Below are 13,256 nucleotides of genomic sequence, written 5' to 3'. Positions count from 1 at the left end.
AGATTTTAATTGAGAAAGTAAGGCAAATGATAAATGGATTGATAGGGGATGAAGAGTGCAGTTTTAATATAGGGTTGTGGATCAAGAGTAATGCCTGTGATGAGAGCTATGGGAGGTTTGAACATGAGAGAAAAGGCTGTTTGTGGCATATGTGAACCTGCAAAAAGCATATGACAGAGTTGGCAGAGGGGCACCGTGGAGTGTTGAGGATGTGTGGAGTAGAAGGTAAGTGGCTTAGACCAATTAAATTATCTGTGATGGAAGTGAAGCAAGCATGTGTTAAATGTGTAGAGAGGAGAATGACTGATATGGTGTAAAGGCGAGCTTCATACAAGGTTCTCATGTAACCTTAGGCATTTTAAAATGTGTTTATGGATGGATTGATGTGAGAGGAAATTAGATGTTACATAAGATCTGTCGAATATTGAATGGATAGGCATGAAAGGTATGAGAAAAGAGGGACCCCAGCATCCATCAAGTGTGTACAGTATATGCAAAATAGATGGGAATAGCCAAGCGTGTGTATGCATTCAGTGGAGTGTTGAAGAGACTTATGTGAAGGTGCCTGAATACCTACAATGCAGAAGATCTCTGCAAATGGGTTCATCCACAATTCAGAAGATGACTGTGGCAGTGATTCTTTGTTTTTTGTTTTTTCTCAGAATAAGTTGATAATGACATGAAAATAACTAATTATTAACTGTACATATATGAATTGGAAGGGTGGAAGAGCCACCTGAAATATTTGTCCCCTTTTAGAAGTGAAAAACTGAAGCAGGGTAAACTTGTGACACATGTTCAAAGAGATCAAAGGTAAAAGGCAGAGAGGAATGAAGTTGGGAGCTAAAGAAATTCTGCAAAGAAGCTCTTGTACCATCAAAATGAATGGAACTTCCTGTACTGGACACTACTGAAAGAGGAATGGTGAAGTAGCCCACCCATGCCTGTTTGGGTGGAATCATCATCTTCCGTACTGAATAAGTTTGAATTTACCATAGGATATTGTAGTTTGAATTACACTATACATCTGACCCATGCACTGGAAGCAAACTACTAATTTCAGACTTAGTTCAGAGACATAAAAATTGAACATCTACTTCTGCTCAGAAGACTGTTTAAACAAAACTGTAGTAATAAAAAGTAGAACATACAGTATGCACTGTACCTTGTAAGGTCAAAATTTTTATACAGATTTTCCACAGGCCCTATGATTGTACCCACATTAAAGAAATTGTAGATAGGCATAATTGTCGCTTGAACAGTAGTCAGAAACTAGTGCAAACTTAAGGGTAAATGCATCAAAGCAGACAAAGGTTAGCAAGTTGAACAAAGGTTAGCAAGTTCATTTTAAAAGGAATTAAGAAACATTTGACACAGCTTGTTTAGTTGATGCAAGATATGAACATTTGCTAAGGCAGTCAAGTGCAGACAATCCTCAGTATAACGATTGAATGCATACCACCGCAGGAATGCCCTGATCATTGTTCAAGTTATAGCATTTAACTATTATGGTACTACCATAGGCCCTTTATTTCATCAGGAAACCTTTCATGAAGCTCCTAAGTGTCAGTAATATGTAGTTAATATACTAGCTAACCATTGAAAGGCCTCTTGTCTGTTACCACAAGTCTGGAAACCATAATCTTGAAAAAGGTGCTGATCAGTATTGAGCAGTGATGAACCCCAACAGCGTGTGGCCAACCTATAAAATAAGATCTCCACCCTGGATGTAAATATGATTACAGTTAACAAAATGTCAGTAAGTTGCTGGTATTAAAGAAATTAAGATTATCTTGACCCATGCAATAGTAGGAGTGTATTGAAACTCAAAACTGAACAAAGATTTTATTGTAGATTGAAACAGACACGATTCTTATTCTTAAAAGCTACAGGCTTCCTCTCAATAAGGAAGGCCGTGCACTTAATTGAAAAAAATACAGTAGAGTTTTTCATATGAAATCTTATCCTCTTCTAAAACACACTTGACTACTATTACACATGGCAATCACACCCCTCTCAACCATCTAGTCAAATTTTCAAGTACCATGAAATCACTTTCAGTTCCTTCCAAAGATGAAAGAACTGGGATAACTGAATTGTTCGAGTTAGGAGTCTAAATTTCAAACCTCTCACACAAGTGTTTTCAACCTCATTGTCAAGACATACACCTTCCACTCTGTCACACATGAGCTATAGTATAAACATTCTGACTACAGTAATAAACTAATCTTCCTATGAATTTTGCAAAGGGTTAACCACTAATCAAGTGCTCTACAATGCCACATTTTTGGATTAAAAAGAACAGGCAAATAGTCGATATGTTTGGAGTGGCTTCTTTAATAGGAAAATAAAGTGCCTCCTCATAAAAATGAACAAAAGGTATCCAACAATAAAAATAAAATTACTTTAAATATTTTATTTTTCCTAAAAATTACAATGTCTAGTATGTTGGAATAATAAAATACTCTAAAAAAAATGCTTTGAAAGCTGGTTCTAGTGCATTAAAAACTCAATGGAACAAAAATTAGCACCATCTTGTGGAATTATCATTTAATTTCAAGACTTAAGCTCAATAATAAATTTTGATTAAAAAAGATCCAAACATACATCAAGCACAAAAATTCAATAACTGAAATTCAAAATCCTCCAAAAATGGTGGCAAAGCTAGAAATATTAAGTGTTCCTCGTAGGAGGAGATACAAAGTAGTAGTACCTCAGGCTTTGTCGTCGACTTAACGGAATAATTCTTTTATCCACTTCTATCCGCCAAATGATCGTGCCACAAAGAACTACCACCCGTTCCATATCTCCAAAACGACGAACTTTGTACATATTTTTTTTTTTTACTTTTAATTACAGGTAGGTACTGAAGTGGACTTGGTTTTATAGCTCAAAGTCATTTAAGCTATAATATTGAAGGTACCGTAATTATTTTGAAGTATTTCTCATAGTGTATTGAGATCTTTCATCAGCAAGGCATTCTGAGATCTTTTTCATAGTAAATAACCTGAAAGCTTCTACAGATAGCTACAATGACTTTGACTTTTGATGGAAACCCACTGCTGAAGACACAAGGCAGAACACTCAACAGAGATGAACCAATTTTTCAAAGCATCAATGCATAAAATGTATAAAAAGAAAAATCAAAAACTTAATGTATAAACACATATACAGAAAAAATATACACTTCAGGGAGGCTCTACTCATCCTACTTAAACCTAAGGAGACATTCACACAAACTTAAAACCTATAATTTGGTAAGACTCAGCAATGGGTTTGAACACCAATTCACTTCACAAAAGGTACACTCTATTCCACTTTTGGTTCAGGTGAGGCTGGATCTTATTATGTCACTCACACATCACCCCCCTTTGCCTGGGGAGCAAATTCAGGACTGCTGGGGAAAAAGGGGAAAAAATTAGTGTATGAATTACGTTAACTTGTGAAAGTTGTTAAAAAAAAAAAAATCATCTGCAGTAAATATCAAAATGATGAATAGAGATACTTACTGAGACTATCTGTTAAACATCAAGTACCTTGATACTCCCTTGAATGTACAAGAAAACACTATCATCAAGGCACTATTAAAGTACTTGAAACAATATAGCAATTTGTAATTTTTACTTATTGCTAAAAGGTAGTTTACACTAAATTAAGCTTACAGTTCGTGCGAGACTTGCTGATATTTGAACAGACAATCTTGGAAAAAATTCAAGATGGAGCAAACTCCATCCTTTCTTTAGCTAATATTCTTTATATATACAGTACACTATTCCCGACTGTAATGAAATCTATCAAAAATAAATACGAAGTGGCCTTCAAGACCTGACAAAGGGACAATTGTGTCATTAATGTGGGTTATTAACTCTTTATCAAATAGTCAAGCTGAACTCTTGTTTTTCTACAACCTACTTGATATTACTTAACCAACATTCTGAAATTTAGTCATACTTACACTTTAACCCAATTGGGATATTCCTCTCCAACACCAATCCTGAATGACATTCTCACAGTTTACTGAAAGAAAGAAATAAAAAATAAAAAACAAAACAAGCATTAAAACTATTACCCTGAAGACTAGTCTTTGTTCTTGTAACAATAAAATGCATCACAAAATATCACACAACAGTAGAGATTCCTTGGACGTTATGAATTATTTCAATAAATTGTTTATCTTGTACTTATACAATTTAGGGCAGACACTTCTAACATTACATTATTCACAGGATTTCATTATTGTCCACAGTGAAAAGTAATTTTACCTATTTATGAAAGCATATTTTTTTTTTTTAACCTTAGCTTGGTGACCTAGTTACAACTATTAGCTTAGTGACCTAGTTACCCTTTTTAACTATTTTTACATGGTTTACATCAAGAAGTTATGTATTTGATAAACAATTTATTTTTGACAATTTACTGTACTTCATGATCTATCTAAACATATGAAAATAAATTTAATACAGAACCAACATCAAGCCTGACATATATTCAACAGGACAGCCCTACATTCACAAACTGTTCCTGGTTAAAACTTAAATTCTACCATTTACTTCTGAATATGCTTTCAAATCCAATTATGTTACAACATAAAATCAAGCTTGCCCTACCTAAAATGGTGGTAACTAGCCACCTCCTCGCCTGCATACTTCTAAACTGAGTAACCCCTAACTTACAAAAAACCAAAGTAAAAAAGTGCTGTGTTACTGTCATGGTTTGTATTTGCTTCCTATGTTAAGAAAACTTTTACGAAGGATCACATCAAAATTTGTACTGAAGTATAACTACACTATAAATGCTGGCAAGATAAGAATGTTCCCTTCTGCTATTGGGTAAATAGCTGCTGGCCATGCAAACTGTCAGATTCAATTTGTCCCAACAATGACCCTTTACAAACTTTGGAATTTACTATACATTTTAATAAAAAATTATTAAAGAATGTTCAAAATCAGCATACCAATAGCAGAGGAGGACCATAAATCTACACAGCCAGAAACCCTTTACCTGGCCTCTATAACTACTGTATATTAATTCTTGAGGATCAAGAAAGTCAACATTTGCGATCATGTCACCATTATCTGACAACTTTTAAAAATTCTAAATAAATGTAACTTTCTTGATCACAGGTAGTATCAGTGAGAAAAAGTCTATAATAAACTGCAATGTACCTTCCTCCCTCTGCCTTTACGCGGACGCCCTCTGGCTGCTGGCTTTGGTTCTTCTTTCACTTCTTCCTCTGCTGCAGCTGAAAACCATTAGGGTGCATAAAATCACTAAACAGTGAATGAGATGTTTTCATTCTATTTACTATTACCATCACAACTAGCTCAACTGCAGTAATGGTAACAGACTGCTACAAACCCAAGGGCTATAATAGGAAGGACTGCCCAACACAGAAAAAGTAGGTAAAGAATACACTACACAAAGAAATGATCTAGATAAAATTTAGAAAAATAAGATAAAAAACTTTAAGACATGTGAGCTTACTAAATTGCAAAGGATAAATGCACCCAGCCTGAACCAGTTCCAATGATTTAACAATACATGAAAACTCAATGATTGAAAAACTGTTAAATACTGTAACTAATATACAGAAAAGGACATATTATTAGCATTAACTTCACACCAACCACCAGTATAATGTGCTGGATGGTATAGTCTGGGAAGAACTTATAAGGGAAAGGTTAAGAATTGTAGTGCTGAAAAAGACAAACAATTGGTACCAGAGATTAACACTAACATCTGGAACAAGAAATTTAATGGAACAACCTTTCACCTAATAAAACCAAGAACAGTACTTAATTTACTTCAGATTAAAGGTTTCCTCAGGACAGACATCTCCCAATGAATCTTGAATACTTCTCAAAAGTGTATACAAATTAGTGACATTGAAAAAAATTTGACAACTTCCTTAGTGATCTTGCAGTACAAAATGATTATTATAAAATTTTCATAATTTTCAAAATGTTTCATGTACAGAGGTGAAAAGAACTGCCAATGAAAAATTTAGGGGGAGGGGGGGAGAGAAACAACAATCCTTGAGATACTAAGTATCATACTTTGAGTTTTGATAGGGCTCATTCTTGGTATTGTATAATCTATATAATCATTATACAATGCCAAGAATTTCTATTGTGATGTATCACCCAGTTGGTAATAATATTGGAACCTTGATCACAAATATATACAGTACTTAGACTTGTCACACCAAAAGCCTAATCCTTTACCTCCATTTTCAGCAGCAGGTTCTTCTGCTGCTGGTTCCTCTTCCTTTGCTGGCTCAGGTTCAGGATCTGCAGGGGCAGCTTCCTCTTCCTTAGCTGGTTCTTCTGCAGCCTCCTCTTCCTTTGCTGACTCTTCCTCAGCAGCAGCTTCCTCTACCTCTGCTGCTTCCTCTTTTTCTGCTTCTTCCTCTTCTGCTGCGGCATCTCCATTAGCGTCACCATTGGCTTCACCATTCTCCTCTGCCACTTCCACTTCTGCTGGAGGGCAAAAATCAGATTTAGCCAACACAACACTTATGGGTTCTGATATGAAACTACTTAGCAAATGAACAGCCACATGATTGGAACATACAACCAAAGCATTTTAAACTCCATTTAAGAATAAAAAAAAACTACAAGTCAGCAATCCATCACTTAAAAAATAAATTACTGTACTCATTTTGCACCATGGCTGAGTGTAACATTTAGTTACAGATAACTACAGTATTGCACTTTATTGTTACACAAATTATGCTGCACTGCACTATTTGCAAACCAAAAGTTATGCAAGTTGCACTCCTTGTCCAGTTAAAGTTGAAAGAAAACATAGTGATTAATAATGCATACACTGTACCGTGAGAAAATGCAGTTCCAATAAGGTACTACTGACCTTTGTTTGCAGCCGCTGGCTCATTTTCCTTTTCTTCAACTGCTACTGGCTCAGGCTCAGCTGCAGGTTCTTCAGGTTCTGTAAAAGTTTGAGACCTAAGTGAAACAGGTAACCACACTTGATTAAAATGGATATTTTGAAGTATTTCATGCCACTTGACTCCTCCCCCACCAGGAGAGGTCAGCTTTAACAGTTAATTTTCAACATTTACCACATCAAGGATAATCTTAAATCTACTGCTGGCATTGTTACCACTGAGAGGCAATTCACCAATAAACAAAGCTCTCTCAAATGGATTGGGCCTTACCAACGCCAACTGTGTCACGTACACACCAAATACTGGAGAACTGCCAATAAGCCAGATTAGGTGCTCCTCAAAATGCGAGAGGTTTCACCAAACTAATTTTAAGCACTCTTACATCCTCCACTTAACACTCCTATACCAACAGATATTTGTAGTAACTACAATGAACTAAGGCTTACAGGACATGGTTAGTGCACATGTACATAGAGAACTAAAGTTCAGTGAAGGCAAAAAGTGGGAAATTTTATATGCAATTGCAATTAAAAAATGTATCTCTAAAAGAAATTAAGATTTCTGGACTACGAGTAGTCTAGATATGAAAATGGACGAAAAGCATGTTTATTTCAAGGTGCTCTCTACCATCTTGCTCTAAGCCTTTCGTTAGATTTACAATCTACTGGGTATGGCACATCAATCCATCTCCATCATTAGTTTTCAAACCTGTATACTATATAATACAACTTAAATTTCGTGCGGCAGAACAAAATTTTACGTACTATGCCTCATTTTCCAATCTACCAACCACCTTCACTGTACATAAAAGTCCTGGCATAAAACTACTAGAAAAATACTTCAAATGCAACAAAACCTTCAAATTTAAAACAGTTGCCATAATTTGCAAACCAACACTTGTAATCAGGACTCATAATACAAGTAAACTCATGACCCACATACAACTGAATTCAAAGATATACTGTGCCTGGGTTCTGGGTTATATTCACGTCTCAATGGGATGGCCTTTTCCTTCACTGAATACACTTACACACACATTTTACCACTACAAAATACGATTGTGAGTGACTTCTCACATTTTCTTGTATAAGGAATAAACTAATCAAACACAACACACACACACACAGTGTGGGTCACTTCATCTTTAACTCCAAGATTTGACAATTTTCCTGTTTGAGAAATACCATATACTGGATATAAAAGTGAAAAACCATTCAAATCCTTCCATCTACTGAAGCACTTCTTTCCAAGAGTACACTGACTTAAACCACAACCAAACAAATGAATGATCAGGAGGAATAGTCTACTTCAGGGATGCCAAATATATTAAAGAATGAGATTTGACACATCCAGTGACATTCCAGTGTACCACAATTAACAATCATCAAACTGAATATAATAAATTCAGGGCTGGTTAGACCTAAAAATATAATGGTAAAGTAATAAACATTGATTCATCAATACAGATTGAACTATAAAAAGAAGCACATCAAATTATCCCATGTTCAATGCATAGTTATATTCATATATTTATTATAAAATATGCAGTATCTAAGTAACTGCAACAGCTACCTTATACAATACTCTGTATTGTCAATAGAGTACGCAGTAAGTGATAGTAATGGTAACTACAGGGGAACATCATATGCTTAACCAGGGTGCTGGGTTGTTCCTGACAATTGGTACTTTAATTTTTAAGATGGCATTATCCTTGGTAAGTTTGTACAACTACATAAAGTTTTTTAAGACATTTGACTAATCAAAGTATCTTGAGGAGGCCTTCTTGCTGACTACTAGACTGTTTGCAGCTGTAGGCTATGAGATTAATTGTAAAACCTTCTGAGGACATGAGGCCAATAAAAGGTTATTGAATGGAAAGGTACCAGTAGGTGATGTGATTGGCTGACCAATGTTTGAAAGGCATACCTAGATGAGGGAAAAACCCCATATGAAATGGGTGGGAGGATGACTATTCCAGTGTATTAAATTTAAGAGAGGCAAAAGACACTGACATACAAGGGTGATCATTTTTTACTAGAATAAAAGGGAAGGCATATGACAGGATTTTGAATGGCACACCAAGGACTGATAGGGGAGGTGTGTTGGTGCAGGATTGTTTATGAAAGTGGTATGGCACCTACATGGACCTATCACAAAGTAGTGTTATAATTGATAAAATGGTAATGCAACTGGCAGTGATGTATGGTACAGGAGGAAAGCTATTGAAAACAGCAAAGCATGTTAAGAAAAGAATGGATGTGAGACAGGTTTTGTCTCCAAGGCTGTTCAAGATCTTAATTAATAAAGAGATTCAAGGGGCCAGGAGCACAAAGACATGGGAGCAAAAGTTGAGAGTAAATGTAAGGAAAAGTAATGTTCTGAATGTGAATGGAAACCAATGAAAGTTGGAACATATGTTAACATGGATAGTGTAATAATGCAAGCAGGTGATTCATCCATGTACTTAAGGATAAACAATGGATGATAGGACATGCATTATGGGTGAAGCAAGGTAGATGAAGCCTGCAAAGATTGGTCAACAGAGACTCGAGTCTACACAAACATTATGAGAAAGGCAAAGACTGTCACATCAGCTCTTCTGTGTGTGTGGATGTGGGGGGGGGGGAGTGATGCTGCTGAGAGGAATGGCTTATGTGATATAAAAATTATCTGTAAGTGAGAAATTTGCAATACCAGAACATAAAAGAATTGATAAAACTCATTTATTACATTATAGATCAGTGTGTTTCCTAGATGATTTGGTCACATGGAAAGAATGGAATACAGTGGTTGGTGTAGAATGTAATTTAGTGTTATGATGTGGAGAGGAATGCCAGTTACTGAACAGATGGCATGGGTGGTGGTATTGGAAGAAGTGTCTTTTGTACCAAGAATAATGTAAGTGCATGTGACAGGACAAAACGGCACCTTGTGTGTAGGGGTTCGATGCACTATTGATGCTCTTTCTAGTTAAGAGTTCAACAATGAGGAAGTTTTGCCTAAAAGCAGGTTCCATCCATGTTAACATCAAGCAACACCACAGAACATGCCATGTGTACATCAAGCAACACCACAGAACAACATGCCATGAACACAATCATAATCTACTTGCTCAACTGTGGATGAGCCCCTACTGCAGAAAACATACACAGGATTGTTTACTTCATATGCCTACATAGAAGATTTTATCAACACATCAACCAAGTAAATACTGTTCCATTTGCCTCTGACATAGCACATCCATGCTTCAGGAATAACAAAACTTTGCAAGAACTGTTTCACTGTCTATCCAGCATTTACTAGCTCTATTTCTCTTCCTTCTTCAACACTTCAGAGTCATACCATCTCTTCAAACAGCCTATCATCCCCCATTCTTACCAAATGACTAAACCATCTCAACCCACCATTTATTTTTAATTATATGCCACAGTACTTAACCTTTAACTTCTCTTAAATCAAACAAGTATACTAGTCAATCCATTCATCTCACTAGGTCCTAATTTTTTTTTCATTCAACACAAACTATTCTTCCATAACGGAGTTTGTTCTAGAATCGCTTCATGTCCTCATATCCTATCTTTCTACTGGCTGTTCACATTACTTCATTCTTTTCTATAATCCTCGTTTCAAATATTCTTTAAACCCATCTTATACTACAAGCACGAATTGTATGTACTCCCCAAAAATCTATATGAATCAAGCATTTCCATTCTGCCATTATTCACATTAACGCTGTTACATCGCCTGCAGATTAAAAGTGCTACAACATTAACAACTTCACACTTACACAGAAGCATCATCATCAGCACATCAAACCCCCCGCATATTCATCATTCACCCTTATCCTGCATTCACTCTCATGTTTCCTGGATATCAAGACCCTCAATTTCCCATACCTCTTCAATATCATCTTTCACTGCCATCCTTTCCTCCCACATAACAGAACCATCCCAATGTAAGGAGGCCATCCTTTCACCTAAGCTATCCTTCAGCAACTTTTGTGTATGTCAACACTCATCACCCCGTAAATTCTTCTTATGCCATATTCACCATATGTGAAACAAGCAGTTCATTCTTCACAAAACCTTCAATCTTTTTTTTTTTTATTAACAAGCACCACCCACACTCCATTTCCATTGTGGAGTAGGCTCCACATCTCTTTCAAAGACTCCCACCATACCACCTTTGCTTCCATATGTAAGTCTATTCCCCATCTACATGATGTCCCTCTGCCTTTTTGCTCCACCTATTCTGACCTACTGTACATTTGCTTTCATCCTACCATCATTTTAACTCCCATTAACAAACAAACCATCTGCTGCAAGTTTTCCAGATTTCATAACACATATACCCTCATCTTCCTGGTTTTCATTTCTCACAAACTTTCTCCTCTTGGAAACATTCCCAAACTGCCTGCAGTTCTTTGCAGATCCTCTTCCATTATTACCAATAAGTACTGTATTAACTGAATAGCAACCATTCTGCTGTAGGCCCCTATACCAGGGATTCCTCAACTTCACACAGATGCATTCAAGGTTTCTACTGTACACTCGTAAGGATGTCGTAAGTGAATTATTCTCAGCAACACTCATCTAAACCAAAGGTTTAAAATAAAACTGTCACAATGCCATTTTCACGTTCCCCAGGACTTTGTCACAAATTCGTTTATGCCTCCTACAGCTTTTTTGTGCTTCAAAAACTTGATCCCCATAACCTCTTATTTATTAATCTGTCCGCCTTATTGCTTTCTCAGCCAGTTCTAAAAAAAAAAAACAAGCAGTCATGCACGAATGCAAGATTTACATCTATTTCCACATTTCTATAACGACGCAATTATACCTCTAGACCGTTCTTTCTGTAATTTTTCAATCTGCCAAAACAAACCTAACAAACACTGGCATGCCACCGAATATGCCGCATAGCACTTCCAATACCGTCAGCCGAGTTGTGTACGACTTTTTGTGAATCACATCTTCGCAAGTTTACTAAGTTCAACAAGACTGGCCACAAAAAATATTAGATCGGATCAAATTAATATATATATATATATATATATATATATATATATATATATATATATATATATATATATATATATGTGTGTGTGTGTGTGTGTGTGTGTGTGTGTGTGTATGGCCGTAAAACAATTCTTACTTTACAGGAAAATAACGCCTACGTGCACATTTCCTTAGAAGTATGTAGTAAACTTATTTGGAATGGAACACTGAACCTAAAGTCATTACATTTTGGATCTCTTGGTGTCTAACAAGTGTTCTTGCAGTATTCGAAAGTAACTGGAAGTGTACATAATTTGAAAAAAAAATCCACCATGGGGTGTTTCTACATCATAAATTGTGAAAATGGTTATATAGATACAAGGCCACCTCTGAGGAAATTTGCTTCGATTTCCACGTCAATTATTATCCGCGTCACCGTTCAGCGCCGCGGGAACTAAAATTTTTATAACACCACGGTAAAGTACTTAACATTTTCGATCGGTAATGGCGTCTTGGGTTCGTTTATAACTAGGTTTTTCAAACACATGCGTGAAACATCTGCGGTATACATTAAACCGAAATCTTATAGGAATTGCTAACAGACGTAATTGACTCACGCCACTAAAACTCTAGATTAAAAATTTCTCGTTCACCACTTTATCACAAGTTTCCTCTTCTTTCTCAAATAGACTGAATTAGATTTAAATATTTCTATGGTAGTACCATATGAGGGCTTAACACTATCTGCGCCGCTCATCGCGCCGTTCAGTAGCGCTTACCCAAGGAACTTTACTTTCACTTATCCTACAATCCTTCTAGATCTCTGCTCTTAGCATTCGTCAATCACAGATCAAAATAATACTGCAGTATATACAAACATAGAAAGAAAAAACTAAAACTAATGACCTATATGGAAAAGGCGACATTAAAACTTCAAGGGACCTGAGTGACAGCCAACGGACAGCGGGCAAACCAGTATTAGCCGGTTAAAATTCCCAAGAACTACTGGGAACCACTTTATTCAGATTTCGCCTTACTTCTCCCAATAACCGACGTGGAACCAATAAGCAACGGGGAGCGTTCCCAACAACCTGAGCACTGGGACGAACTTTCTCGATCCTTATCCGTCACCGGATCAGTTACACAGGTATAGCATGCTCCCTTTACCAATTACGTCTATATTTTCAGTACCTTTTAAACAAGAAAACTTGTCTCCATTTAAACTAACAAACCTACGCTTACAAAGTACTTTTGTTATAAAATCTCAATCCCTTATTCCTAGGTTCATGGGGATCTTTAAACCAGCACTTACAACCAGGTTCTATTTTTCTTTAAATGCCGACAAATAAAAT

General features: G+C 36.3%; 1 protein-coding gene across 4 annotated transcripts in view; it reads right to left on the bottom strand.

Annotated features, from left to right (window-relative positions):
- Positions 1 to 1,833: 1,833 nt before the first annotated feature.
- Positions 1,834 to 13,256, bottom strand: part of LOC136846477 (cytochrome c1-like) — a 12,278-nt gene continuing 855 nt past the window's right edge. Inside the window, exons 2-6 of one of the 4 annotated variants that reach the window (XM_067117288.1) lie at positions 6,871 to 6,948; positions 6,225 to 6,476; positions 5,166 to 5,242; positions 3,956 to 4,017; positions 1,834 to 3,394 (exon numbers count right to left, since the gene is read on the bottom strand). In XM_067117288.1, coding sequence (XP_066973389.1) covers positions 4,015 to 4,017; positions 5,166 to 5,242; positions 6,225 to 6,476; positions 6,871 to 6,948 — 410 coding nt within the window. In that variant the 3' untranslated portion in view covers positions 1,834 to 3,394; positions 3,956 to 4,014. Of the gene's footprint in view, positions 3,398 to 3,955; positions 4,018 to 5,165; positions 5,243 to 6,224; positions 6,480 to 6,870; positions 6,949 to 13,256 lie in introns of all 4 variants that reach the window. The other 3 variants (XM_067117287.1, XM_067117286.1, XM_067117289.1) reach the window with 3 other exon arrangements.

The sequence above is a fragment of the Macrobrachium rosenbergii genome, chromosome 15 (genome assembly GCF_040412425.1).
Source record: "Macrobrachium rosenbergii isolate ZJJX-2024 chromosome 15, ASM4041242v1, whole genome shotgun sequence".
Classification (NCBI taxonomy): Eukaryota; Metazoa; Arthropoda; class Malacostraca; order Decapoda; family Palaemonidae; genus Macrobrachium; species Macrobrachium rosenbergii.
The sequence above is the reverse complement of the archived record's forward strand: the minus strand, read 5'-3'. Positions and strand labels throughout refer to the sequence as shown.